Source organism: Polypterus senegalus, chromosome 8 (genome assembly GCF_016835505.1).
Source record: "Polypterus senegalus isolate Bchr_013 chromosome 8, ASM1683550v1, whole genome shotgun sequence".
In the NCBI taxonomy this organism is placed as follows: domain Eukaryota; kingdom Metazoa; phylum Chordata; class Cladistia; order Polypteriformes; family Polypteridae; genus Polypterus; species Polypterus senegalus.
The window spans coordinates 65430035-65457515 of record NC_053161.1 but is presented as its reverse complement, the minus strand read 5'-3'; the positions used below and the strand labels follow the sequence as shown (position 1 = coordinate 65457515).

General features: G+C 35.8%; 1 protein-coding gene across 1 annotated transcript in view; it reads right to left on the bottom strand.

The window, feature by feature from the left end:
* Positions 1-370: 370 nt before the first annotated feature.
* The window catches only part of pik3cg (phosphatidylinositol-4,5-bisphosphate 3-kinase, catalytic subunit gamma), a 47253-nt gene continuing 20142 nt past the window's right edge, over positions 371-27481 (bottom strand). Inside the window, exons 3-11 of the mRNA XM_039761192.1 lie at positions 22449-22514; positions 22139-22364; positions 8440-8543; positions 7574-7720; positions 6622-6712; positions 6383-6513; positions 4801-4912; positions 3585-3742; positions 371-1846 (exon numbers count right to left, since the gene is read on the bottom strand). Coding sequence (XP_039617126.1) covers positions 1565-1846; positions 3585-3742; positions 4801-4912; positions 6383-6513; positions 6622-6712; positions 7574-7720; positions 8440-8543; positions 22139-22364; positions 22449-22514 — 1317 coding nt within the window. The 3' untranslated portion in view covers positions 371-1564. The remainder of the gene's footprint in view (positions 1847-3584; positions 3743-4800; positions 4913-6382; positions 6514-6621; positions 6713-7573; positions 7721-8439; positions 8544-22138; positions 22365-22448; positions 22515-27481) is intronic.

The window sequence follows — 27481 nt, the reverse complement described above, 5'->3', positions numbered from 1 at the left end:
GTAATAAAGAGATGCCCTGCACAAGTATCACCATTTTATTCAACTACAATAAGTAATATGATTGAAGCTTAATAAGTAGTGGAACTACAAGCTTATTGAAATCCTGGAGCATCAAATTTGTTGTAATTAAAATAATATTTTAGACATTTTTGTTGAAAATGTATATATGCTGGGCTAGCATATACATAAGAAAAGAGTAACTGAATGCAGCCTGAAATGAGAGATGACAAACTCTATTGAGTATATATAGTCATGACTTACAAGTATTAAAGTAAAAAAGGTGTATATGGGCATGTCATAGTAATGGGTGGCATTAATTTCCCAACCATAAATACCAATAAAATGTGAAAAAAAGATTGAAACAGGTAAATGCACTTAACAATTGTATTTAACTCCTTATGATAAAATGCAAACAAGAAGGGCATCTTGTCTTGACTTAATGAAATAACATAACATTTTCAAACTCACATAATTCAGTTAACTTAACATTTTGTAACACGCAAGAAAAAATTCAGAAAACGCATCATTGAATCAAAAAAGCTCCAAATAACAAACTTGCTAGATGTAATGGAAATTAAGAAGCTATGGGTTAAATTTAAACCACATTTTAAAAATGTAGGGTAATTATACCCCAAAAATCAGAACCACTGAAATAACTAGTAGGTTTGATACAAAGCAAATAATAGTCTTAAGATGTATAAGGAAATTGTATAAAAGCTGCTGGAATATTGTTTGCAGTTTGAGCCTCCATAATGCTAATATAACATAACATTACCAATGAAAGTCAAGAGGACAGCTACTAGACTGAGTCCATGTCTGCAGGATATTAGCTGCCAGGATGACAGAAAGAGAGGAATCGTTTTGGTTAAAGCAGACAAAGATTAAGAGATGAATTGGTTTCGGTATTTAAAATTATAAATTAAGGTACAGTGTAGATTCCACCAGTTAATTTAAAACATTTTTTCTTTTCTGTAAGAAAACAATTTGAGTTAGTTAAGAACAGATTTTGCAAACAGATTGAAAATGTTTCTTTGTAGAAAGAATTGTTGATATATAGAACACGTCAGAAGTGCAGATTGAAATATCATCTTGGTGATTTTTAAATCTGAACTTTATGTTATTTTCAACACATTTGATATGTAGGTATTGCCAGATTATAATATTTTATTCTAGGTTGAAAAGCTTGTTCTTGTCAAACCGTTTTCCTAATGTTCACATTATTTTCACATTATTAATTTGTGCAGAATGTAATATCAATATTGCTTTTCATTTGAATTTATTGTTGCTGTTCTTCTATCCAGCTTTGTCATAATGGCGAGAGAGATGAACATGGCCACCAACCAGAAATTATTGAATCTTTAGGATTGTTAAAGCAGGAATGTCTATGCAGCTTGTGGTACAAAGAAAGAGGACTAAGGGAGGTACAAAAATATTCTAGTACAGTTTTGATAATCCTGAAGCTTTGGCACGGAATTTTCTACTTTTACCTTCACATACAACCAAAAAGCTTTTGGCCACAGTTCATGCAATTAGGTTATTATAAAGGCCTTAATATACATTTAAGCTATGCTGAACGTTTTTCAACCCCTTGCTTGATGCCTAGGACCAAATGAAGAAACCAGTTGAATTGCACAGTCCACCCTTTGTCTCGACAAATTTCAATCTGATCAAGAAAGTGCTTCTCTGCATCCTCTTCATTTTTTCCTACAGTGAGAGCTTCACGGATATATTCAATGTCTTCTTTACTGGTCAGCTGTGGCATGCCAGTCATCAGCATCATTGAAAAGAGGACGATCAGAAGGTTAGTGTGGTGCCTCAGTGCCAGATAAGCTTTGACACAGACCTCCTAAAAATAGAGAACAAAACTGCAATAATGATTCACTCAGAAACTAATTGAGGTTTTACCAATAAGGCAGTGAGCACATTTATTTTATGTTTAAATAAAGATACAAATAAGAAATTACCACATATAAACCAAATTTCTGTACTTTTACTCTTCTACAAAATCCTCAACTGAATTTGGGTATTTTTTTCTACCACGACACTCTTCTTCCTGCACAGCCTAATATCTGTTTTTATGTGCAGATTTTCCCTGATGAGTTACTCCTTTGTTTTTCTTGCTTTTGGTGAAGCTACTTCATCGGCAAATGTAATGTACTTATTCAGGATGTCTACATTCAGGTCTATAAAATGCCTTACTTATCACCTGACACTGCTAGTGACCATGAAGGTGTCCTCATATTCACCATGACATTGTGCATGAATGTCAAGTGCGGGGAGTTCCTCCTTCACAAGAACTTCAATTAGCTGGCATTGTCACAATGGCACATTCTTGCCAGCCATTTTCATCAAATGAACTATGAAGTAACTTAAGTAACTCAGGCAAGGGATAACATTTATCAAAGAGGTGTGAGACAGTCAATAAAAAAATAAACTACAAGGTAAAATTCCATGTGATATGCATTTCATTACTGCCATGTGTTTCTTGGTAATTTCAATTTGCTCATTAGTTTTGTCAAATCCCCATATATTTATAAACTTATTTGGACATCAGCATATTATTTTTCCTTCAACATACCACATACCACAGCGACAACTATTTCTTGTAGTAGGTATGCCCATTGTAACTGCAAGTGGTTAAAAATGCTCAGAAAATGCAAGATTATTACAAAAGGCATCTCCTGCACTCATGTTTAACCTAGCTATCAATAATAACCTTATTTTACCCTAATAAAATTCTCAGTTTAACCCAACTTGATAAAGAGATGGTGATGGTAAATGTAGTCTAGCATGTTTCGAATAGTAAATTATTATAAGCAATTCCTTCTCCTGCGGTGGGTTGGCGCCCTGCCCGGGGTTTGTTTCCTACCTTGCGCCCTGTGTTGGCTTTGGTTGGCTAACCTTGTAGTTAGGATATAGCGGGTTGGATAATGGATGGATGGAATTCCATCTCACATGTTGTATAAACTGTTAGAAAACTTAATTGTGTCACTTCAGGAATTGATTTCAGCAATTTAGAACATTTTTACATGTGTAGTTTATTTTTTATGGTTCTAACCATGATGTCATTGTCATTTCAAATGGTTTTCACCAATTTTATTTATAATTACGATGCCCGTTGCTTGGCATGTGATCAGGTATCATCAATGAAAATGTCTTTAGGTGGACATTGTTGCATACTTGTTATCCATGCATGAGATAAATTTAAAATTACACAACAAATGTTGGAAAAAAAGCATAGTGTTAGTTAGGGGAAAATAACTCAAATGAGTTAAAAGACCTTTTGCAATGTTAATTTTGACTTTAACTCTGGTTTTGCGCATTGGATTTTGATGCACAGATTAGGTTTAGTCTTTCCAGTATTTCAGACTCTTGTCTTTTTAAAGTCTGCTCTTTTAGCTGTTCCTTATTTTGTCTTTTGTGAGCACTTTGCCATCTGAATGTTCACAACAAAGTGCGCTGATGGTTTTTTACAGTTGAGATATTGTTAATCCAGCACTTTCACTTGATGCTGATCAGATGACACACATCAGAATGAAGCAGAGTTGAAGTGTTAGCACATACAGTAGTTCTAAAATTCATACCTGAAATTTCTGAAACAGAGGGCTGGTCTTCTTTCCAAATGATCCCATCACATATAGAAAATCAGGGGTCAACACAAAGGGAACTCTTTCCTTATTTATTCCCATGAAGCTTTTATAATTACCAAGAATGTGTCCAAAATCAATGTGGAACAAATTTCCTTAAGGAAGGGGAAAACAGGAAAGTTTAATATATTATTGAAGCACATGAGTATATTCGGTATTTTAAATGTTTGTCCTCAACATTTACTTGATATATATTTTCCATAAAGAAATCTGCATTGCTGCTTAGGTAAATATAAAATTGTTAAAGTAAAATTGAGCCATTAGATGTCTACAGAGTTTTTTTGTTGTCAGATTATATACTTAAATGTAACTCTCATTTTCATTGCCTTTTGGAGAATATAAAATGCAATTAACAAGGAACCAAGAAACATACGCTAACTGTGTCACTTTATGATCAAGGTTGTGCATCCATGATATACAGCATGGTGGATTTGCCAAAACTTCTTAAACCTGTAACTCTGGTCTGTGACCGCTGCTTTCATCACTGTTGTGTGCAGCCTTGGATTCAATGTTGACAGCAACCTGCAGTTTGATAATTAATGTTTCACCTTCAGCTATAACTTAGTTTTAGGCTCCATGAAATATTTGCCAGTGTACAACACTAGCTCTTCATCTTGATCACAGAAATACCTTGCTACGACATTACCTCCACCTGAAATAATTAATATAATTTTCTCAATAGTATTCTCAAACATCATACTTAGTTAAATTGTGCATAATTTATCTACACACGACTTTCAAACAAATTTTGGTGTGATTTTATTTTAATAATCCATAAAGCAGAGTTTCTTAAATTATGCGTTATGACCAAAAATGGGTTGTAGATTGCTGCTTTTGGGTGGCATAACATCACAAATCACCACTGTATTACATGAGAATGACTCGCAAATGGTTTGCGAAGTGTGCCACAGTGAGTGAAAACTTTAATTTGTCTCCATGTAACTTACATAAATGCTTGTTACATACCAATAAAAATGTAACAAATCCAGATCTGTAACTTATAGACTCAGAAAACAGTAGCTTGGTAATATGAATTTAATTAAAACAGAAGTTTACTGAAATGAAAATTTGTACCCACAGTGATTCTCCAGGACTGAACCTGAGAATCACTTCTCTAGAATATGAAGAATGAGTATAAACCATATGCACTTACCTGATTCGGTAATCATAATGTTGTCGTTATGGCGGTCTCCAATTCCTAAGACATATGTAGCCACACAATAGCCTGCACATGAATGCACAAATCTTTCTACAGCCACCTGAAACTAATAATAAAAATTGTATGTAACTAGTAGAGATGAGCTTTATAATATGTCAAACATTCCAAACAGTTGTATGGTTCCATATTGCTAATAGCCTAGTTAATTGGTACTCATATAGTTATAGCCTCAATATTAGGAATAACAGGTTTTTAGCATTCACAGTTACTCCTTTTAAAGTGCACTAGTAAACTTGCATTCTGGGAACTTGAGTTTGATTCCTGGGCCGAGACTGCTCACACTTTCCATGTTTGGGTGGATATTCCCTGGATATTTCTTTTTGTCTAGCATCCAATCAATCAATCAATCAACATTTATTTATATAGCACATATTCATACAAAAAAATGTAGCTCAAAGTGCTTTACAAAATGAATAGAAAAATAGAAGACACAATAAAAGATAAACATAAGTCAACATTAATTAACATAGAATAAGAGTAAGGTCCGATGGCCAGGGTGGACAGAAAAAACAAAAAAACTCCAAAGGCTGGAGAAAAAAATAAAATCTGTAGGGGTTCCAGACCAAGAGACCGCCCAGTCCCCTCTGGGCAATCTACCTAACCTAAGTCAAACAGTCCTCTTTGTATTTAGGGTTTTCATGGAAGGACCTGATGATGATGATATGTTACTGTATATAAACTAGTGACATCTAAATTACTAAATGTGATTGCGTGTGTGTGTGTGTGCCTGTGGGTTTGAAAGACAAATGATTGAACAGCTGATAATTTATGGGGAATATTAGATCTCTTATCAAGATAAGTAACTGCCTTTTGGCCTCCTCTTATGGCCAACTGGATAATTATATTTTTTGATGCTCACTAACTTGATCAAAAGACACAGGTCATGTGCACCACTGTCCATGTAAGAAACTGAAAATTTGAAATTAAGTTTCTTTGTTCACTTTCTACATGTGTCTTCAGCTATGGCAAAGTCAAGGACTTGATGTAATTTGACAGCAAATAAAATCTAAAAGAGCAAACAGGCAGTGAGGTCAAAGGGTTATGGAAGATTTTCTTAAAATTGAATTAGCTAGTTCCTAACATGACTGGATGATTTTATAGACAATGTAGATGAGATCAAGTGGTGTTTTACAATGCATACAACGCAAGGGTGCATGTCAAAATAATTTTTGGTCATGCAATTATATTCAAATGCTTATTTTTCTTTGCTTATACCTAATCCTGCACAAAATAAATGGTCCTTTATATATCCTTCCTTCCAGTCATTTTCAAATCTGCTTAATCCGATTGAGGGTTAAGGGTGAATGATGATTCTGATAACATATTTGATATTTTTGCATTTATATAAGTGGCACAAGGCTTTATATACTTGCATTTGTCAAATGAATAATAACTAATGCAGATTAAACTAAAAGAGTATTTAACTTAAACCTTAGTAAGTAATCACACAGTATTTACCAATAGCACTATATATTTATACAAGTGCATGACCATTTATTTGACAATAAAATACTACCTTCTCTTCAGTCAGGCATTTATCTCTCAACCACTGATTCAGGACTTCATCTTTGAAAGCCCCAGTATTCCCAACAGTGCTCTGCTGAATGTTGGCTATAGTTGTGGCATTTTTCACAATTTCTATCATTCCTAAAAAGATTAAGATTTAAAATCTTTATGAGATAAGTATTTTTTGGAAGAAACAAACTGGCAAACAGTCTTCAAAATATAGTTCACAGTGTACTGCAAAAATCCTACCAATTTTGTTTCCAGTGGATATGCAGCCATAGGGTAAGAGTGACAGGTCCAAGGATTCTGTTTCCCAGATAGATTCCATAATCAGAAGTATCTAATAAATTTAGAAAAATTTACACAAACACATATAATGTTCATTAAATAGTTTGAAGGAACCAACTAAAATTTAAACGTACAATGCCACAGAACATTCTATATGGACAAGTGAAGATTTAAGAGCTATAACAAGGATGTAAAATGTAAACATTTGTTAAAAATTGTAGTCAAAAAGAAGTAACTAAGAGGCCAGAAGACAAGGCAGGCAAGCACAGGAGAAAGTATTCAAAATGTAAGACAAAAAAATCAAAAACCAGAAAAAAGCCCACAAAATTGCTAATACCACATTTGTTTAAGTAATAAATAGTGGAAGAGAAATTCAGTCAGCCAGGTTCACTCTTTCACTATAAACTGCAACAGACAGTATCATAGATTCTTTAACAAATCACCAGGTAATTACAGCATGCACAATTTCAGTACCAGAAGTTGACTGCTATTTGGAAACACAGTAATTAAATGTCATGGTTGCAAATTACAAAGAATCAGTTGAATAAGAACTGTGACACATGCTAATTAAAATATTAATCAAAAACACATCCTTAAAAGTTCTTTTCTATACATGACAAAATAATGCAAGTAGTCAATAGGTGGCTTTGTCAGTTGTAACAAATATTCTGCTGATAAAAACCACAACTTGACCTTAAAGTCTGCACGCCAGTTTAGTTCAGTGTACATGGTAAAGATGAAAAGAATAACATTCTTGTCTAAAATACTATAACACTGAAGAATGTTTTACTAACATTTTAACTGCACTGATTAAAGAAAAGGTATACAGTAATTTATCAGTGACAGTTGAATTGATTCATCGTGTTTAATTTTTGTTATGATGAAAGGAACAACAGCACTCAGAATTAAATACCTGCAAAATCAGCATGTCTTGTCTAAGGTCATCACCATCTTTAAATATGATTCCAATGGTGTCACTGGAGATGGTCGTTGGATCTGCATGTCTGAATTCTAACCATAATGGTTTTTTCTTTGATGCCATTACTTTACACTGTTCAATCTGTGTGTGGAAAAAAGCAAGCTACCCTGTATAACAATGTCACCTCACAATTTGACCATACCATATCATTTTGTAAGCCCACTTAATCCTGAGAAGTGTTGCATGGGGCCAGAGCCTATCCTAGCAAGCATAGGGCACAAGGCAGGAACAATCCCCTGTAAAGAGCACCAGTCTACTGCAGGGTGAACACACTACACACACACACACACACACACACACACACACACTAAGGCCAATTTAACATTACCAATCCATTTAACCTGTATCACTATGGACTGTAGGAGGAAACTGAGCTCCCAGAGGAAACCCACAAGAACACAGGAGAACATGTAAACTCCATGCAGGGAGGACCTGGAACATGAGCCCTGATCTGCTACCACTGTGCCACCGTGCCATCAGTTTGACCATTCACCCATCAATTATCATTATACACTTACAGAGTTGTTGGGTACTAGAGACAATCCAGTCAGCACAGCAGGACTAGTGAGCCTACCGTATGAATGACATACAGTGCAAAACTGCACATACACACTTGATATACAGTATAAGACAAACAAAATGTACACTAATTTACCTCAGGTTGACCATTCACCCAGAGTTTGCCTTGTAATCCTCCTTGATATTTGATACCAGGGCCCATTGAAATATGGCCAATGTATGATGGATAGTACAAGTCATCAGATACAGTACTTAAACAGAAAAATAAAAGACAAACTTACCACAAGCTGACCTGCTCTGACACCTGGGTCATAAGGTACTTTGAAGTTATCAGGAAAACCAGTTGACTGTAGTTTTTCAAGTTTCTGTCTCAGTTGGTAAACAACTGAAAAAAGAAAATCAGTCGTCATCAGAAATTATGGTTCTATCAAATAAAATTTTAATTGTAATTTATGTATCTGTATATTCATGTGTGAGATCTGGAGCAAACCAGACACATTTCAAATACAGTGGAACCTCAGTTCACGAACATCTTGGTTCACGTACAACTCGGTTCACAACCAAAAAGTTCGCCAAACTTTTGCCTCGGTTCACAACCGCACACTCAGTATACGAACAACCCAGTTTCCCTTTTGGTTTGTGCGCGACGATGATTTCCGCACGTGTTGCATTGTTCTTGGTCAGACGTGCCTGCCTGCCTGCCTGCCTGCCTGCATGTCTGCGCGTGTGTGCGTGCCTGCCTGCCTGCAAAAGAAACCCGAGTAATCACAACAGAGAAAACATCCCTCCATTGCGGAGCCAGACTCTCCCACAAAATTGTAACCTCCTCTCCACCCAGTTCCTCCTTACTTCATGCCAGAACTCGACTCATGCAAGGTTAGTTTTCTTGGTGGTTTATAGTTTTTGTATTACAGATTTTTTAAAAGTAAATTTTTCAGTTCGTAGCATGAATTGTTGCAATGTTACTTTTCTCTTTTTTCAAATGTTCCTTTTTTTCCCTGTGCTTAAAACTCATTTTAAAAAAAGTGTTTACTGTACAGTACAGCGATCGGGCTGTAAGGCTATTAGCGTGAACTTCCTGTTTATAAATTAAAGTACGGATTTCTTCAAATGTTCCTCTCTGTTCTGAGAGAGAGAGAGAGAGCGCGAGCGAGCGCGTGCTACTGAGAGAGAGAGAGAGCGAGCGCATGCTGCTGAGAGATGGGGGGAGGGTGCGAGCTGCTGAGAGAGAGAGCGAGTAAGTCAGCGAGCCAGCCAGCCAGCCTGCTCGTGCAGCTGAGCAGGGAGACTGGGTGATTTGTGCCAGTGTTATTCATTGTTTTTAAATTTGTTTACTATTACACTGTGCATTCTATGGTGTAATTAACTATATTTGTGCTTAATCTTTAAAAAAAATATATTTACATACAGTTCTTACGGTCTGGAACAGATTAATTGTATTTAAATACAATCCTATGGGGGAAATTACTTTGGTTTACGACCAACTCAGTTTACGACCAGAGTTCTGGAAAGAATTATGGTCGTGAACCGAGGTTCCACTGTAATGCTCTAAAAGATAAAACAAGAATGCTATTTTTTTTTGTAAATCAGAGAATGTCAGATGAAAAGTACTAAAAAACTACTGAAAAGAACTAGCTTTTAATGGACTTTGGTATTCAATCTGTATTTAAATAGTGTTTATAAAATAAAAAATATACTAGCCAACCCGCGGCGTACCATACGCCGCATAATTAGGCCGTTTTTTTAATGATTTTTAAACACAGGGAGAAAAGTAACATTTGAAAAATCAAAAATGTAATAAATCAGCAAGAAAAGTAACATTATAACAATGCACGGAATGAACCAACACACAAACGTCTGTGACTGAAAACTGGCGGACCGCCATCGCGCCCTGACTGCTCATGTGCCCACCTCCAACTCGTCACTTGAGTCGTTGTCGTCTTTGCACAGTCCACATGCACCTGTGACCCACGTAGACTTTTCATTGCTCTGTGCGGTTTTGGCTGCTTTTCTATATATAATCCACCAAGACACCAAGTAGTAGTGCGAATTGCTGTATGTAGCGTGTAAAACAGTTTGCTATGGTGCACGCGGTCGTGCGTCATTACCGAAATCTCGGTTTTTAAAGACTGCTTACTTCATTGTGTTTTAACCTCAGTTGTAAAGGATTGTTTTAAGGATCCCATGGGATACCCCTCGCAAACCGTTTTACACGCTGCATATGGCGATTCACCTCTGCGAGAAACATGCCTCTATGAACAGTCAACGTCGCTCGGAGCTGCATGTGGCCTCTACGACAGACGAATATAAATGACGCAGTTTTTTCTGTGTCATCGCGTCCAAGTTGGTGGCCGTGGCTCTGCGAGTTGTCGTCGTATCCAATGGTCTTGGAGTTGGTGGGCATGGCTCACAGTGTCTTACTTGTCGGCGGCTTAGTGAATCCACCCCCCTTCCGGCGTGCTTTCCATGGGTGTCTTGCCTTAGTGAATTATATATATAGATACTAAAGTACGAAATACAGGTCAAAGGGAGCATGCTTGCATCACCCGCTGCAACAAGATTGTTTCCATATATTTAAAGTATTTTATTATATTTCATAGCAGGTTTGATAATGACTGACTGACTGACTGTTCAAAATGCTATTTTATCTAACTTCTAGTTAGGTCCCCTATTTCCCCCTTAAGGACTTATTCTCAAGTAACAGATACTGTAGAGTCAAAAGAATCTGAATACTGAAATAAAAAACAATAAAATAACAAAAAATTGCAATTTTGGAACTGTGAAGCAGAAGTACTAACCACTGTTCCACTACTCTGCTGATAAAACATACACATTTATTATTTGTTTGTGATATGTTTCAATTAATGCCGAGATACCTGCTGACGCCCAAATATTTCTGGTACAATAAGAAACGACAAGGATGTGATCCTAAGTAATGGGTTAGCACCTACTATATTCAGATATGAGGAGAAACTGACTCCCTTCTAGATGAAAGTTAACCAGGGTAGGTAACATTTGGTTTGAACAGATTCTGAATTATGTATGGCCCATTCTTTCGTTTTTTGGCTATTTCTATTATTGAATACATTTAGAGTACAGAAAACAGTTACATTTATTGACTTTGCAGGGATACATAATATACCAATGTAACTTTTACTTTTGTAATTTTATTACATTGTGTGAAATATCAATTGCTGTGATCTTTTACTTATTTAGATGTAACTGTACTTCAGTATACTCCTACTAACATAGTTAAAAAATCTGTAAAAAACTGGAAAGGTTTTGTTATTTTTTTGTTACAGAACATCATCAATATATAATCTGTAATATGCTTCACCTCCCCTGTTGTCTTTCTATTTTTTGAAAGCTACCTTTAAAAGCTGTTTTTTTGCTTCATAAGGAATCATTTTATATATTATTTTGTTATCAATTCTTTTTATGGTGATTTGTTGATTTTTTCCTGTTACAGAAAGGTTGGGTCAACTGCTCCAACAAGATGTAAAAAGTAGAAACCAAATCTCAATGGAGCACCAGCTAATAGTATGATTCCCAAGTCCTTATTATCCAACTAAGCCTGTTGATTGGGTTCAGTATATTTTGTGTAGCTGTCTTAGCTTGTTTGGTAAAATCTTTGAGATGATTTATTCAGTATTAATTCTTAATTCTTGGATGTTATTATTACACTGAAAAGGTGAACATATTTCTCTACTATAAAAAAAATCCTGGGAGGGAGACTAGGAAGACGAGACGTGATCTTCTCGGAAGACAATTTGATGTCCTGCGAGAGACACTTTAATGTCACATGAGACAAGGCAGTGAGACAACATTTAAAACAAGTTCACGGACATCTAACCAAGCAGTTGTTGGAATGCTTTGGCAGACAGACATCATGTGCTCCCAGCTCTTAAAACAATGGCAAGCGACAAGCAAAATACACAGCTTGCAAGCAGCAGGAAGCCAGCAGATGATCCGACCGCTCCTCCTTAGCGTGTGTTTTCAGCCACCCATTCCCCCCCCAATTCACAACGGGAGCGGCAGAGACGCAAAGTGGTAAAAGGACAGCTGCTGTACAGGGTTTGAAATGATCGACGCAAAGCGCAAAAAACAGAAAATGCAGCTCGCTAGCAGCAACAAGCCAGCAGATGATCCGACTGCAACTCCTTAGCGTGCATTCAGCCCCCCCTTCACAACAGAGAAACAAAGTGGCAAAAAGACAGCTGCTGTACGGGGCTTTTAAATGATTGACGTACAGCACGACAAAAAGAACACACAGCTCACCTAGCAGCATTAGCAAGCAAGCATATGATCCAACTGATTCTCCTTAGCGTGCGTTCAGCCGCCCCTTCCTTCACAAAACGAGCAGCATTATACATCCTGCGAGAAAGATTTAACCATGCTGCTGGTACGTTTCTGATCATTTCACATGTCTATGTGGAGTTTCAACATTTTCTCTGTATCTGTGGGTGTTTAATTCTCCTGGTACTTAGATTTTCTCCCACATACCAAAGAAATGCGTCTTTAAATTACCCTGGCATGAGTAAGTATGGATATATGCCTTGTGATGGTCTTCCATTTAATTCAGTGATCATTTTTGCCTTGCACTCAGTGATACCTGGATAGAGTCCTCCAACCTGAAAAGCCTGTGATGGAATAACTGGATTCAAATTGAATAATAATAATAATAATAATATTTGACTTTATGTCTGGATTTAAATCTCACAGATTTAAATAATATACAGTGCAATCCATTACAAAGAGTTTAAAGTCACTGACAATCTTTAAAAAGTCTATACAAGAAATTGATTTCTCATTGAACATTAAGCTGTATTTTGTTGTACAAGATTATCAGTATGACAGGCATCATGTAGTAAAAAGAATAGCTCTGAAGCTTGACTAAGAAAGATAAAATGATTAACAATGAAGAGTGCTGAGACCATGGCCATATGAAGACTTGAAAAGACAGCTTCTGGCAACTAAGCCACAAACAGCTGCTTGTTTGGCCTAACTTGAAGTCAGTCTTAAAAGGTTGGGCAGCATGCCTGAAAAAACTTTACAAATAACAGCAGGAGGTTCCACTTATTCTCAATATATAAAGCATGCAGATCACGTCACCCACAAAACAGTCCACAACTTCACAACTCAAAAAAAGCATTTGTTTATGTAACTCATACATACAGGCCTTTCTCGCTGAAAAGGGTGAGTGTCTCCTAAGGCTGTATTTTCTAAAAGGAAAAAAAGCCAAGAATGATCACAAGATTTACAGAAGACAGGAGAAGCCACAGTTTCTCAGAATCCAGCTCCCAAGCAAGCTGCAGATTTAAAAAAAAATCATAATGCATGCAGAGTAAAAACACCTTACACTTGCCAGACTTGTTAATGTGTGCTTGCTACACACCTGAACCTCTTCTTGTTTTGATGTTTGATATGCTGTGTGTAGACGGACAATGTTAATTATTGAGAAGAATATGTGCTTTCTCAATGATTGATAAGGTATCATGGCATTGAATAAATATATAACTCCTCAAGATAGGAAGGTTTTGTTGTTGGTGTCTAGAATGAAAATGGTCAAGAAACTCACTCAACAACAAAGTTATACATGTTATTATTTACGTGTGATATAATTTTTCATTTGTGACATAGATTTGATTGTTTCTACAGAAACGTGAAATGCAAAGAAAAAAAAATTCCTATTTATTTTTCAAAATGTCACCCCTTAAGCGCATAAATTCTGAGAGATGTATTAAGCAGTAATGATTGCATTAAAAGCATCTTTGAGCCTTTGCAATCATGAGCTGACCAATTCACAGGCGTCCCGGGCTATAATGAATCTGAAGCCAGCATATAGCTGTCAGTCATGTTAATAAGATCACGTCTGGCTGATATATTAATTTTTATTAATTAATACAGATATCTGGAGATTGAATGCCAATATATTTTGTCTAAGGTTAATATCTGTTGTTTCTTATACAGGTTGATATGTGTAGAAAGGAATGACATTCACAAAGCCAAATCAACTATTTAGAACTAGAACTGGGCATGCACTATGTAGATACTGTAAAGGCATAAACACATTTATCTTTAAAGTAAGTTGTATTTAGATTTTTATTTTCAGTGCTTGTCATTATCTTCACTTTTTTCTCTGACTGCATTTGCTTCCTTTTACAGCATTTCACTGTTTTTATTTACACCTTAAGTAATATCCTAGTAAAAAAGTAAGTCTTTTTAATCTTAAGTGTATGTGATTGTTCAGTTATGTTATGCTGCTTGTTACACTGAGAGGCACATTCAGTCCAAATTATTGATAGTCCATGTGAAAGACTGTAATAATAGTAATAATAATAATAATACTAATAAGTGGAGAAAGAGGAGGAGGAGGAGGAAGATGAGGTTGGAAGCATGCACTGATACAGCATATTGCCGCACAAAAAACCACCTCAGGATCCTAAATTAGGACCGGAGTGCATATAGTACTATATAGTAAAAAATAAACACTTATGGGTATTACTGCTTCTCCTTTTTATGACCTTTCCTAATCTACACATTGACAACATAGCGACATAGGCACAGTAACACTTCCATTCTAAAGAATCCTTCACCCTTTGTAATCCACACTCTTTTATTCCCTCAAGATTTTTTGCCATTTAAAGGACAGCATAGCCAACTGAAGTTTGCTCATACCCTTACTGCCCATATGACTTCTTATTCTGAACAAAAAATATAAAGTATATTTTAAACAACTTATTGAAACCCATATAATTTGAACGCACCCTTGATTATTTGCCTCATTTCAATCAAATCAGGAACTGTTATACTGAAAAAAGGAAGAAAGCACTCAGGCCCGTTCTTATATTGTGGTAGGCAGACAAGTCTGGAAAAGTTATGAATTTATTGCCCATAAATACAAAGTTAGGAGAACAGATTGCAAAACCATCTGAGGCCCTTTTGGCAAGACCTAATTCCATAAATAGGCTACAGACTCTGATATACTGTACATAGTAAATTATCAGTTCTTGCTAATTTTCCATTAATTATGAATAGAAAGCAGAGACAAGAATTCTATCAAGAAGGAGAGGGACAGATGTCAATCTAAATGAGTTGCAATGGGAAGCAGGCTAGTCATCACATTGTTATCAAGTGGCTAAGGGCACTTGTCAATGAAGACCGAGGGGCAGTTAGAGAGTTTTTGTTTTGCTGCGTTTGTGTTATACTTTACTGTAAACCCACCCTTGATTCAAGCCCTTTATACTGTATACTTATACAATTTGTTTCAAGTTGAAGCAAGTACTTTTTGAAAGGAAAGTACTTAATATAATATAATATAATATCTCTCTGTTACACTGTACAGTATATGCACTAAATTCTCAAATGGAGTGTAGAAAGACGACCTCTACTGTAATAACAGGGATGTACAACAAGAAGCAAGCTGCAGAAGTAAGAATTCTTCATTGGTTCTGATGAAACACCTGTGAACTGAGAGTCTCTTCTGAGGCATTGTGGTAGGTGATCTTTATTAATTAAGTTATGGGCAAGAACTTTTGGAACCATCTCTTTGGTTGCCTTGATAAGTGCAGAAACAACCTATTTGACTGCACCACATCCAGTATTCCCATTGGCAGACTTCTTCAGAGCTCATCAATTTTACTTAGTATATCATAATCTATCAAGGTTTCCAACCTCTATTTCACAAATAAGCTGACATTAAGTTATGCCATTTTAATCTTCATTGGGGATGCCATGAAGGACCGGAAGAGGGCGTGCGCCCACCTTGGACCACGTGGGGGCCACCACCCTGGTGGTTTTGGGGGCCACGGGTAGAGGGCTTGGAAGCTCAACCCTGTAGGGGCCCGTGTTTATCGCCAGGGGGTGCCCCGAGGCCTTGGAGACCCTGGACCTCAGCACTTCCGCCACACGGGGGGGAAAGAACCTGGAGCACATCCGGGTGTGTCCGAAGAAAGGCATAGTGTGTGGCCAGGACTTTGGGGGTTTGTGTGTGCACTTTGAACATTGTAAATAGACTTGTAAATAAATGTGTGGTGGTGGAAAACAATGTCTGCCTGTCTGTGCCCGGGTTCCATTCACAAGGCATTGTGGGAACTATTACATTTTACAGCCAATCCCTCTCCTTCACAGTCAATGGATAATTGTAAAGTAAGGGCAAGGTCTCCATCTGTGGCTTGTTTTTTTATGCTGTTTGACCCAGACTCTGCATGTCAGTTTTAATTATACAGCAGGCAAAAGATGAGAACAGCAGTTGCAAGGTAAATGAAAATTGAAACACTGCATTGTGATTCAAAAACCTATGTGAACCCCCTTTGTTAATTTTGCGGTCTAGAATGTAGTGCCTATTGTCCAGTATCACTTTATACCTCTGCCTCTGCTTACACACCTTTTTTATATTTTGATCTTTGCCTAGTTTGTGACTGTTTCTTTGTAAAAAGGAATATAAAATATAAATTAGTTCATCTTCATTTTTTCAGTGACTTGTGGTGCTGGTGTAGTACATTAGATTACATTCCTATCTTCTTCAATGACTTAATTTCCATGCCACTAAAAAGTTGAATGCACACCAACCATCAATGGGAACCTATCAAGTTGGACAAGTTTATTTTGACGTCATGAAAGGTAAAATGATCAGAAACAAAGATAGATTATAATTGTGCTAGGTCTATACAAATTCAGCAAAATAAAACACTCAGTAAGAAAACTTTTATTTAATTCACACTTCATTTCTTCTTACAGCAATCTCCTTGTTTGCCCTAGGAAGTGTGGAAGGAGGATACTTGACTGCACCATTGTGGCATTCCAGAAGGTGGAATTAGCATTTACTTTTACTTCAGTGACAGAACCAAATTTAAAACATGTTTACCCTTATATGCTGACGAGAGTGTTTACAATTTCATCTTATTGTACTAAGTATGCAATTAACTCTTCAATCCCTAACTGAGGAAAACCACTGTGTAGATGGAAAACAACAAAGCACCAGAAACAAATATTATCTCTGTCAAAAGAGACATCAAATTTTTCCCAATAGCCATCTTTATACTCAAAGGCTGTTTCATCAAAGATAATCATCTTTTACTTAGGAGGGGCAGCTGATGATGGTAAATGCACTGTATTGTTTAAATGTACAAAGCTAAAGCATAGGTGAAATAGTTAAAAATAAGGAGGCTCCTTCCTTGCACCTAATACTGCTGGGATGTGCTGTGGCTTCCCATGACCTTAAATTAGTTTAGGCAGTTTCAAGAATGTAACTATATATTATGTTTCTGAAATATAATAATAAGGTGTAATGGCTATGTAAAAACTATGCAACATCCTGTTCCAGCTTGGCTACTTCCTTGCCTGAATGTTGTTTGGATCGGATCTGGCCACTTGACTTAATAAGTGAACTAAGGCAGGCCAGAAGATGAATATGGGAATCAATGGATGAATTAATTAGAATACATTGATTTTCTTCTGAGGCTTTGAAAAGATATTTGGCAAGAAGATGTTTAACAAAAACAAAATATTTTTTAACAAGATGCATTATCATAACCCTATCATTTTGTTACATAAACATCCCCAAAACTCTCTGAATTTGTATGGTGGATTGACTTTAGACTATGTTGCTTCAGGCCTTGCCTTTTATCCAGTATTGTTCCAGGTTTCCTTTTCTTAAGGTCAGTAATATCATTGTTCTTATAAGCCTTGCCTTGTTGTCATTGTTCTTTTACCCTGTAACAGGATCCATCTGGTAAAAACAAAGTAAAACCTGGAACATGTTTAGAGTTGTTGAATAATATAATACACCATTCTTTCAAGTGGAAGAAAAACATTAATTGAATATATTAGGTGAATAGGATTGACAAGCTTTGTTGGGCTGAATAGCCTATTCTTGTTAAAACCATTCTACTGTTCTATAACAACAATAATTACTAAAGTGGGTGGGGCATTTGTCTGCTGATGGACTTTATTTAGAGTTTGTTGTTTTGTTGTTGTAGGCTGTCAGGCACTTAGGTACCTTTAGACATCACAGAGACTAGTGGCTTTCACCCTGTGGCCTCCAACAGGAACTACCCATCCATTTTCTGAACCTGCTTCTGATACATGGAAGCAGAAGGCTGAAAAACAGTGGTGGAAAGTAATTACTGCAATTACATTTACTTTCATTACTGTACTTGAGTAGATTATGTAGTGAATCATATTTTTTAAAGTATTTTAAAATGCAAATACTTTTACTCTTTACAAAGTGGATTTATTTAGTAATGTTTCTACCTTGTTAGAGAGTGCAAGTAATTGACTGTGTTCAAAATCCTAGTTCACAGTGGTCAAATAAAATAAAACTGCATAAAAAATGTTTGGGGTAGTGGGTCAGGATCTGGAAGCACTAAGTATTTTAGTAAATGACGTGCAGCTTTCTTGTTTTCTGAGGCACAATAAGTAAATGCGTTATAGTATATCATATGTTATGGTCCAGTGCATTGGTCAAGAAATGAAAATGTGTTTCTGCTGCACATACAGATGTCTGTGCAATTGAAAATGCAGCGGAAAGTTCTCTATGTACTGGTAGCAGCCACAATCTTTATGAAAAAGAGATGGTACTATATGTTCAATGTTCACATTCAGAAGAACTGTCCAGTTTTAAGGACAAAACAGCTTTTATGCGGTATAAACTGTAGTATCCCAAAAACTGTGGAGCTACCTGCATACAAGAACTCTTCCTCAAAATTATGAAAACCTACAGAGGTAAGTTGAATTTTAAGCTAGTGGGGTGTTTAAAATACTGAATAAATGATAAAAATCATAATTAATTGTACTTAAAAATATTACTGTAACTTTCTGATAACCACTTACTGTTGTGAAAGAAGTAGTGCACAGTTGTCCAAAAGGAAAAGCTAGGATTAAAGATATCTGCCCTTCAGTGTGTAATATATGCATGAGGAGCATATACATCATTTCCTAACTGTGCATAGTGAGCATTGGTAAGCCTGTAATATTTTGTAGGAATATTCGGTTTCACCATTTGAGCAATCCTACAGAAAAAAATACCACACTGAGAATTGTAATGACAAGTGCATAGTGCCTGCTTTTCACAGTGCATACAACACCTAAGAAATGATCACACCACGATGGACTGCTGGCAACGGCTGTGTCCTCTTAGCAAAAAAAACTCCTTTAACATTATACTGAGAGCGCGTGTGCTACATGTATTCATCTAAGCACATATTTCAACTAAAACAACTGACAAAATATAAGTAACTCTATGTATCTCCTGATAACTTCTGCAAGATGTGCCGGTATGTTTTTTTTTATTTTCAGTATATAAGGATATGTGGCACAATTGCAAGAATTTTACTGTAGCTTGTTCATTGGTGTTCTACTTTGCAATACAGAGATAACAAGTTAACTTTGGTTGGAGTTTTTAAAATTTGCTTCTATATGCTGGTTCTATGCACATTATACTGGCCTGATGTCAACAGGATTCAGAAGTCTTTTGTCTGCTATTGCATAACTGTAAGCCTTTTATATCTTATAATAATAACTACACTGTTAAGATTAAATTTAGAGATTATTTTGATTACTTGCTTACCATGCATTTCATTGCATGTTTTGGTATTTGAAATATCCAGGTTGCTTTGGGTATATCAGACTTATTGGTCGCTTTGCTGGTCTTATCACAGGACCATGTCAATTACTGAAAATTGTCAAGCATGTCACAATTATTGCCAACCTTCCAGCACAGCCATGCTTGCTCCCTTTTGTGACATTCATTGTGATGGAGCCCATGCTGTATTAAGGTTTGACAGCTACGGCACATTCATCTATAATATTGGCCCTGTTTTTTTCTTTTTTATTCCTGCAGTGGAACATAAAACACAAGACATCTAACAGATAAGCTTCTCACTTGTTTGTGAGGTCCTAAAAACCCATGTTCCTTATTCCTCATCATTGCATTATATGCATTGTACTTCTGGATGAGCATTCATTGGTTTTCAGTTATTGTGCACACAGAGCCCACCTCCATGACTAAAAATAAAATCAAACCCGTTTGATTTTACTGGAGTGAGTCACAAACTAGTTGGTGTGATTCACCGGACATTCGTATCACATTACACCTGCTGACTTGCTAAGGATTGTGTAAATGAAGACTATGAAGGAAAATCACTGTACTGTATTTGTTTTTGATTCTAAGTGTGCATATACATTATATATATACCTATCGATCACTAAAATCTATTTTATTGTGTATATTCTGCTAATACTTTTAAAAACACATTATGGATATGTTTTTTTCTTAAGTAACTAAATTGTGCTTTTACTTGTTATTTTGTAACATGTTAGTTTAGGTACTACAAAAATGCATCAATTACTCGTTTACTCTTATGTATCTAAATTACTTGTTAATATGAAGGATTCACAGGTCTTATACAAAAATGTTAACATCAACTGTGTCTCAGTTAAGCCACCTCAGACCACACCAAAAAAAAAGATTTGTTAGTAGGTCACAATGCGGAGATGAATAAACACTTTACTGATGCTGTGTAAGTGTTATGAAGACACAAAGAAGTGTTTGTTAAAGTCTTGTTACATGAGAGTAAATGAGTAATAGATGCATTTTTGCAGTACCTAAACTAAAGCATTACCAGCCTACTTTTTAACTTTTACTTGAGTAGTGTCCATTTAAAGAACTTTAACTCTTACGTAAGTACATTTTTGTCTTAGTAGTAATATTTCTACTTGATTAGATTTTTTAGTACTTTCTCCACCTATGCAGAAAATACACATGGGCAAGACACTAATGCAGGGGTCCTCAATCACGGTCCTGGAGAGCCGCAGTGGCTGCAGGTTTTTGCTCCAACCCAGTTGCTTAATAAAAAGCACTTATTGCTAAAGTAACACTTCTGATTCACTTTAGTGATTTTGAGCCCTTATTGCTCAATTTTGTCTTAAACAGCTAATTTTAATTGCTCCTTATTATCAATAACATGCAAATGACAAGAGAGAGCAGCATTTCTCCATTTAGCTTATTTACATTTATATATATGTGAGTATTTATCTGCACTATTGGGTTTAATTAAATACTTGGAAGAAAAATGAAGAGAAAAAAGTGAAGGACTGAGAATTACTCGTCCATTTTAGCCCTCAAATCATTTGCATGATAGAAAGGGAAAGAAAATCTAGGATATGAGAATGACCTGACATAGCAGAGTTCATTTAATTTCATAGCTTGTTAGTGCTTTATTGGCAAGAATTGCTTTCTAATTAAGCAACCAGGTCAGAACAAAACCTGCAGCCACTGAGGCTCTCCAGGACTGGGATTGAGGACCCCTGCACTAGTCCATTACATGATACTGTATGTGTATTTACTGATCCATATTGGGCCAATTATTCAATTAGCCTACCACATATGGCTCATATGGATGCAAATTTTGATCGCATTTTATATCTGAATTCTTAACCATCAACCATTAAAATGACACACACTTTTAATTAGACAGAAAATAATTTAAAGTTTAATTTACCAGAAAAGGATTTAGTATACATTATACATACAGTATAAGAAATTCTTTAACATTAGGTGAAAGTGTGTTATGAACTGTTGTTTTACATTGTTAACAAGTGTTTTTTGCTTTTTATTTATGAATACGAGTGTACTAGCATGCTTGTAAGTAAGTTGCATACACAGTCTGCACAATGTCAGGACTCTCACAAACTCCATTGGCCATCAAGTGACAATACCCACATATATGTACAAAAAGCACGGTTATCCTTTCATACTGGAGCAATTGCTGCACAATGTGCACTTCTGTGTTTCTGCCACACATTAAATCATAATGAAAGTACTGTACAGCATGCAAAATTATTGATTTAAAACATACAAAAACAAGAATATGAAGCAAAAGTAAGTTACAATTAAAGAAATCTTAAAAAATCTGACAAATGCTCTCTAGGTGTGGACTGGGCTGGTGAAAAGTTTTATAAATTATTTTGGTCACTTACCTTGAGCAGATACATCATACTTCTCCGCAGACACAGTTTTAATCTCTTTGGCCACTTTCTGTAAGGCTTTAGTGACTTCTACTTGTTTTTTGAAGTCCTGAAGCATAGCTTCTCCACATCCTCTCAAATAAGCTTCCAGAATTACTGCATATCTCTGTTGGTAGTGCATGGACTGAGCAATTTCACTTCTTAGAAACCAGAACAAAAGGTGGCCTATTCTTTTACTCTGTTCGAGAGATATAGATAATTAATTTTAAACTTACAGAATAGTCTGATGTCGTTATTTGGGAATATATGTTTTCATACTTACTCTCAGGGCACGCTTGAGAAGAAATCGAGCAAGGGAGCTGTCATGGTAAGGCTCAAATTTTACAGCCTACAACAAAAGGAGATAATACGCAATAAAGAATAATTTTGTAAATTTACACTTTGTTATTCTACAAACTATATAAAAAAGATTTTGCTACTTTGAACATCTACATAAATATTTTTTACTTGCAAATATTATTATGTTTAATAAGAAACCTTCTGTTTCCAGTGGTTAAGCCAATTTCTCACCTTTCTACATATTGCAAGCTGAATTCCCTTTATTTTTGGTTTCAGCATTTTAAATCTAAACTGCACTTCTCTCTCTCTCTCTGTCGCTGTTTCTCTCACAACAATTTCTAATTCACTAAGTATCTGCTGGGAGGTTATTGTCTCTCTGCCTTGTGAAAAACTATAAATTATGAGAAATTTGAAATTTAATTGTCTATATATTTATTTTGTCCTTACTGTTTCTATATACACCTCACCTAGTCTGCCTTGTTTGTTAATTTTCTACCTAAAATGGTGAAATGTCTTAATTTGCATTTTTTCTCTTTCAAGTATCCTAAGGTGAAGCTCTCATGACTGGTTCTTGGCCAAGGTACTCTGCAGCCTCCTTTGGAAATGGTGAATCATGTTAGTTTTACAATAATGCATGCAGAACAGAATCTTGATAGGACTTTTCATTACATGCAGACAATAATGAATAACTTTATGTAATTTAAGTACTATAGAATGGCCAGTTGCATCTTGGCCTTGGAATCCCTGGAGGTTTATTTTTCTATTTATTTTTGTTTCATATTCCTTCCTGACTTTTCATTTACCATTATCAGAGGCTTATAAATTACCTGAATTCAATTGTAATTTATGATCACTTCAGTAAGTGATTCTTCTAATCATACCTTTTTTATGTTTTTGTACCTTTTACTTGTTATTGAAATTGGCATTTTTCTTTTACTATTTGTTATATTCTTGTATTTCAATTTGCTTTAAAAATATTAATACATTTCTAATTTAACAACTTTTTTCTTGTAAATAATAAAGCTGCCAAATGAAAATACCATAACCATAGTATGATACTGAATTTAGTTTCACAAATCAAAGAGCACTCATTCATCCTTGGATTATAAACTAAGAGCTATCTTTTAGAGACTCTACAAACTGTTAATGTCTAAATTAGATAAAACTAATAAAATATGACTGGAAAATGTTTTCAGTCCTTGCTTTAGCTATATGTATTTAATTGTGTTGTTCTTTATTCTAATAAAACAGACAGAAAATGAACTACTACAAGTATCCATGTCCCTTAAATAGTATGTTTTCCTAGAGAGGGCTGTATTAGGTGGTAGTCACCATATGAGATTATTTTAATTTTAATACACTTAAAGATACAGATTTATTTAAACACACAGTAAAACAAAGCAGTTCCAAGCTGATTAACACAAATAGAACCGAACCAGAGCAACTTTCTCTTCTCATGCTGGCTGCCAGATTCTGCAGTTTTCCAGCAGCCTGGGGGACAACATGGCTGCTAGAAGGTAGAGGGACATGTAAGATGGTATGACTTTAGAGGTTTTGAACTATGCAGAATGCATTTCTGTTATTATTTTGTATTTTTATTTTCATTCTGACTTTGCTGTTCTTTAATTATTAATTATTATTAAATTATTATTTAATTATTTTTGTGACTTCAAACGCAGTGTGATTGTGTGGATTAATTTCAGACACATGCACTGCCATTTTGGGTTCTACTGCTTTTCTAAAGCTGTGCTTTAATTATTGGCATTATTACAACCAACACATGATTACCATGTGTTATAATGCAGGTTGTCATCACTGCAATACTATTAAAGTCATTCAGAACTCTGAATTCTTGCTAGTTTAACATATGTTTCTAGTTTGTGTACTGGGATTTAGAATTTTAGTTGATTTCAACCTGAAACTGTTTAAGACTTAGATTCTCTCTTTTTTCATCTCCTGGGGCCTCATGTATAAACGGTGCGTACGCACAGAAATGTTGCATAAGAACTTTTCCACGTTCAAATCGCGATGTATAAAACCTACACTTGGGGTAAAGCTATGCACTTTTCCACGGTACCTCATGCCTTGTCGTACACAAGTTCTCCGCTCGGTTTTGCAGACTGGCGGCACCCAGCGTCAAAGCAGTGCTACTGTTCCTGTGTGGTTACTCCTTATTTTCCAGACGCGGCTTTATAAATACACTGAAACTAACCACATATTGTTTATTAGTGTAATGCATCTGATTGTAATTAACCTGTAACAATATAATGGTCCAGGGAATAGCCATAGTATACCAAATACCATAACTGCTTTAGCGTTGTTACTCTAACTGCACCTTCTTCTTCTTTCCGCTGCTCCCGTTAGGAGTTGCCACAGCGGATCATCTTTTTCCATATTTCTCTCACTGCACCACTCGGAGTATTTGTATCACTGTATCTGAGTGTGAATCACAGCAGCAGCTGATTGGAAAGAGAATTATCGGTATACGGCATCAAGCACACGCTACCTCAGCCACAGCAAAACGTTTCAAAGCCTTTCCTGTACGGACCTCGCAGTTCAGAAACAGTTTAATCCCAAGAACTTTAAACGCACTTAATCAATTGCTCCTTGTAGAACTGTTTGTACTTAGAAGTACAATTAACTCACTGTAAACTTGCACTACAGTTATAATATCTCACAACCTGGGCCACTTTATAAAGCGCGTATTTACATATGATGACGATATCATTTTTAAGATGAAATGCAGCAAAATATGTTTATTATATTTTACAGATAAAACTTTAACTTCATTTAAATAATCTAAATTCTTCACTGGGACTGGTGTGAAGGACAGAATAATTAAACATGTACTACGAAGATATTTCAATGTTCCTTTAACGTTTTGAAGAATCAGCACTCTAAGCTTACAGATGGCTTAACGTCTATTACAGAACTGATTGTGTGGCGATCCACCATGCATAAGATAACATATTGACATTGGACTTTTTCTATTGGACATAGAGCCGCCCCAGAATACCGCTTCAATAAATAATTTCATCGAAGGTCGCACACAATCACTGAGCCGTAAAACTCAGGTTTAATAACGTGTTTTAACTCCTATCATCATAAAAATGATATCATGTATACATCTCAGTATTTTAGTTATTCAGAGAGCTGTAATATCACGAATGTAATGAATTCTGTGTCCAGTTGGAGGAAGAGAGCCGGTTTAAGAAGCAAGTAGTGATTCACACACATAGACCACATAGAAGATCAAATACAAAACAAAGCATTTAACGTGCTACTTTAATTACGATGTAATTTGAGAAACTGGTTATTTAAACGATTTTAAGATGAAGTTTATGATGTTCTACTTTAATGACAAAATAAACTACGTGATTAAAGTGGAAATGTCGAGATTAAAGTTGACATTACGTGCTTTTTCCCAACTGTGTGCCTTTTTTTCTCTGTACCCTAATAAGCTTTCATATGACACTCAGACAGTGGGCTACAACTCGCCTTTTCACAGCGACTTTGATATGTGACTTCTTTTTTTATTTCTGGCACTTTGCGATTTTGTGAATGTGAGCTTTCAAGTTTTTCCAACACACTATGTCACTCGATCAACTTCCTTTTGTTGATTATACCACGGTTTACTTGAATAAATAGTATGTTTTTCCTTCGCCTCCACTTGGTATTCGCTGAAATTCTTATATTTTTCCCCATGCTTTTCCCATTGTCTTTTCACAGAAGGCTGTGCTTAAGGGCTATTTATATTGATTTGCATATTCAAAGAGGCGTAATTCTGGGAGGAGTTGGGGCGTTACATAAAGCGCGTGCATGAGCGTTACTTTTCACACTGATCGGGATTTATGTAGCGGAAGAACGTGGAAGTTGGAGTACTCACAGATTCCTGCATCTGGATTTTTCTGTGCGTAAACACATTTCGGCTTTTGTGCTTACGCCATGTTATAGTGTGAGTTCTACGCACGGCGTTATACATGAGGCCCCTGGTCCTTTGAGATTTCTGTGTCTTCATAACATTGGGGACTATGCTGTCCTTCAAGTCATATGAGCAGTGCATTAAAGGCCAGATGATTTGGCCTTTAAAAAACTGTGTGACACTCAAGCAATATTTTTCTTCAAGGGCCCACCAATGGGAATATTTTAATATTTGCCCTAAGCCTGGATGTAACTGAGTGACTCCACAGGTAGTGCATTGGTTTTAGTGTTGTTTATTGTTTTCCACTTACTTTTTATGTAAATTGTTTTGTTAATGAAATTATTTTGTTAATGATTTTATTATGTAATAATTCTTTATTAGGTTTGCTTGTTTGTGTTAACCTTTTTGTAATTTTCCTTTTATCCTGTAATTGTGTTAATTTAGCCTATTAGAATTTCCCTCTGTATGTTGAACATAAAGTTCATGGCGTCCAAAAGCTGCAGGTGAGCAGCAAACAGGGCTGCTACCTGAGGCTTATTTAAGGGCTTAGCAGCATCCAAGTTGACCGCTGAATTCTCAAGTAAGTTTTTGTTTTTTTGAGAATATTTTTATATATTTTAGAATTTTTGATTCTTGCCTTTTAATTTACTTTGTAGTTTTGACCTTTTATATTTTAGGACTAAAAGTATTTTGGCTGTTTTATGGATTTGGTTTAATCTTAAAATATATTTTAGTTTTCAGTAACTAGTAGGCATTTTATAAGTTTGGGCCTTTTGTAGGGGTGCTCAACCAATTGTTCACAATTGACCAATCAATTGCAAAGTGAGTGCCAATGAATGAATGAATTATGGATAAATGTTCTATTTGACAATGTACTTTTTTCAAGCAGCCTAATCATCTATTCAGTGCACATTGTAATCCTTACGTGTGTTTAAAACTTGTAGAGTACTTTGTGAAAATCCTTGTTGCCAGATTGTTGGCTGTAGGCGTGCTACCCAATAAAGTTGTCTTCATTTGCTCTAAAGCATAAAGAATACATCTGTCAACTGTTCAATAAGTTTCAAAGATGCTGCAGGGCTTGACATTGCACGTTG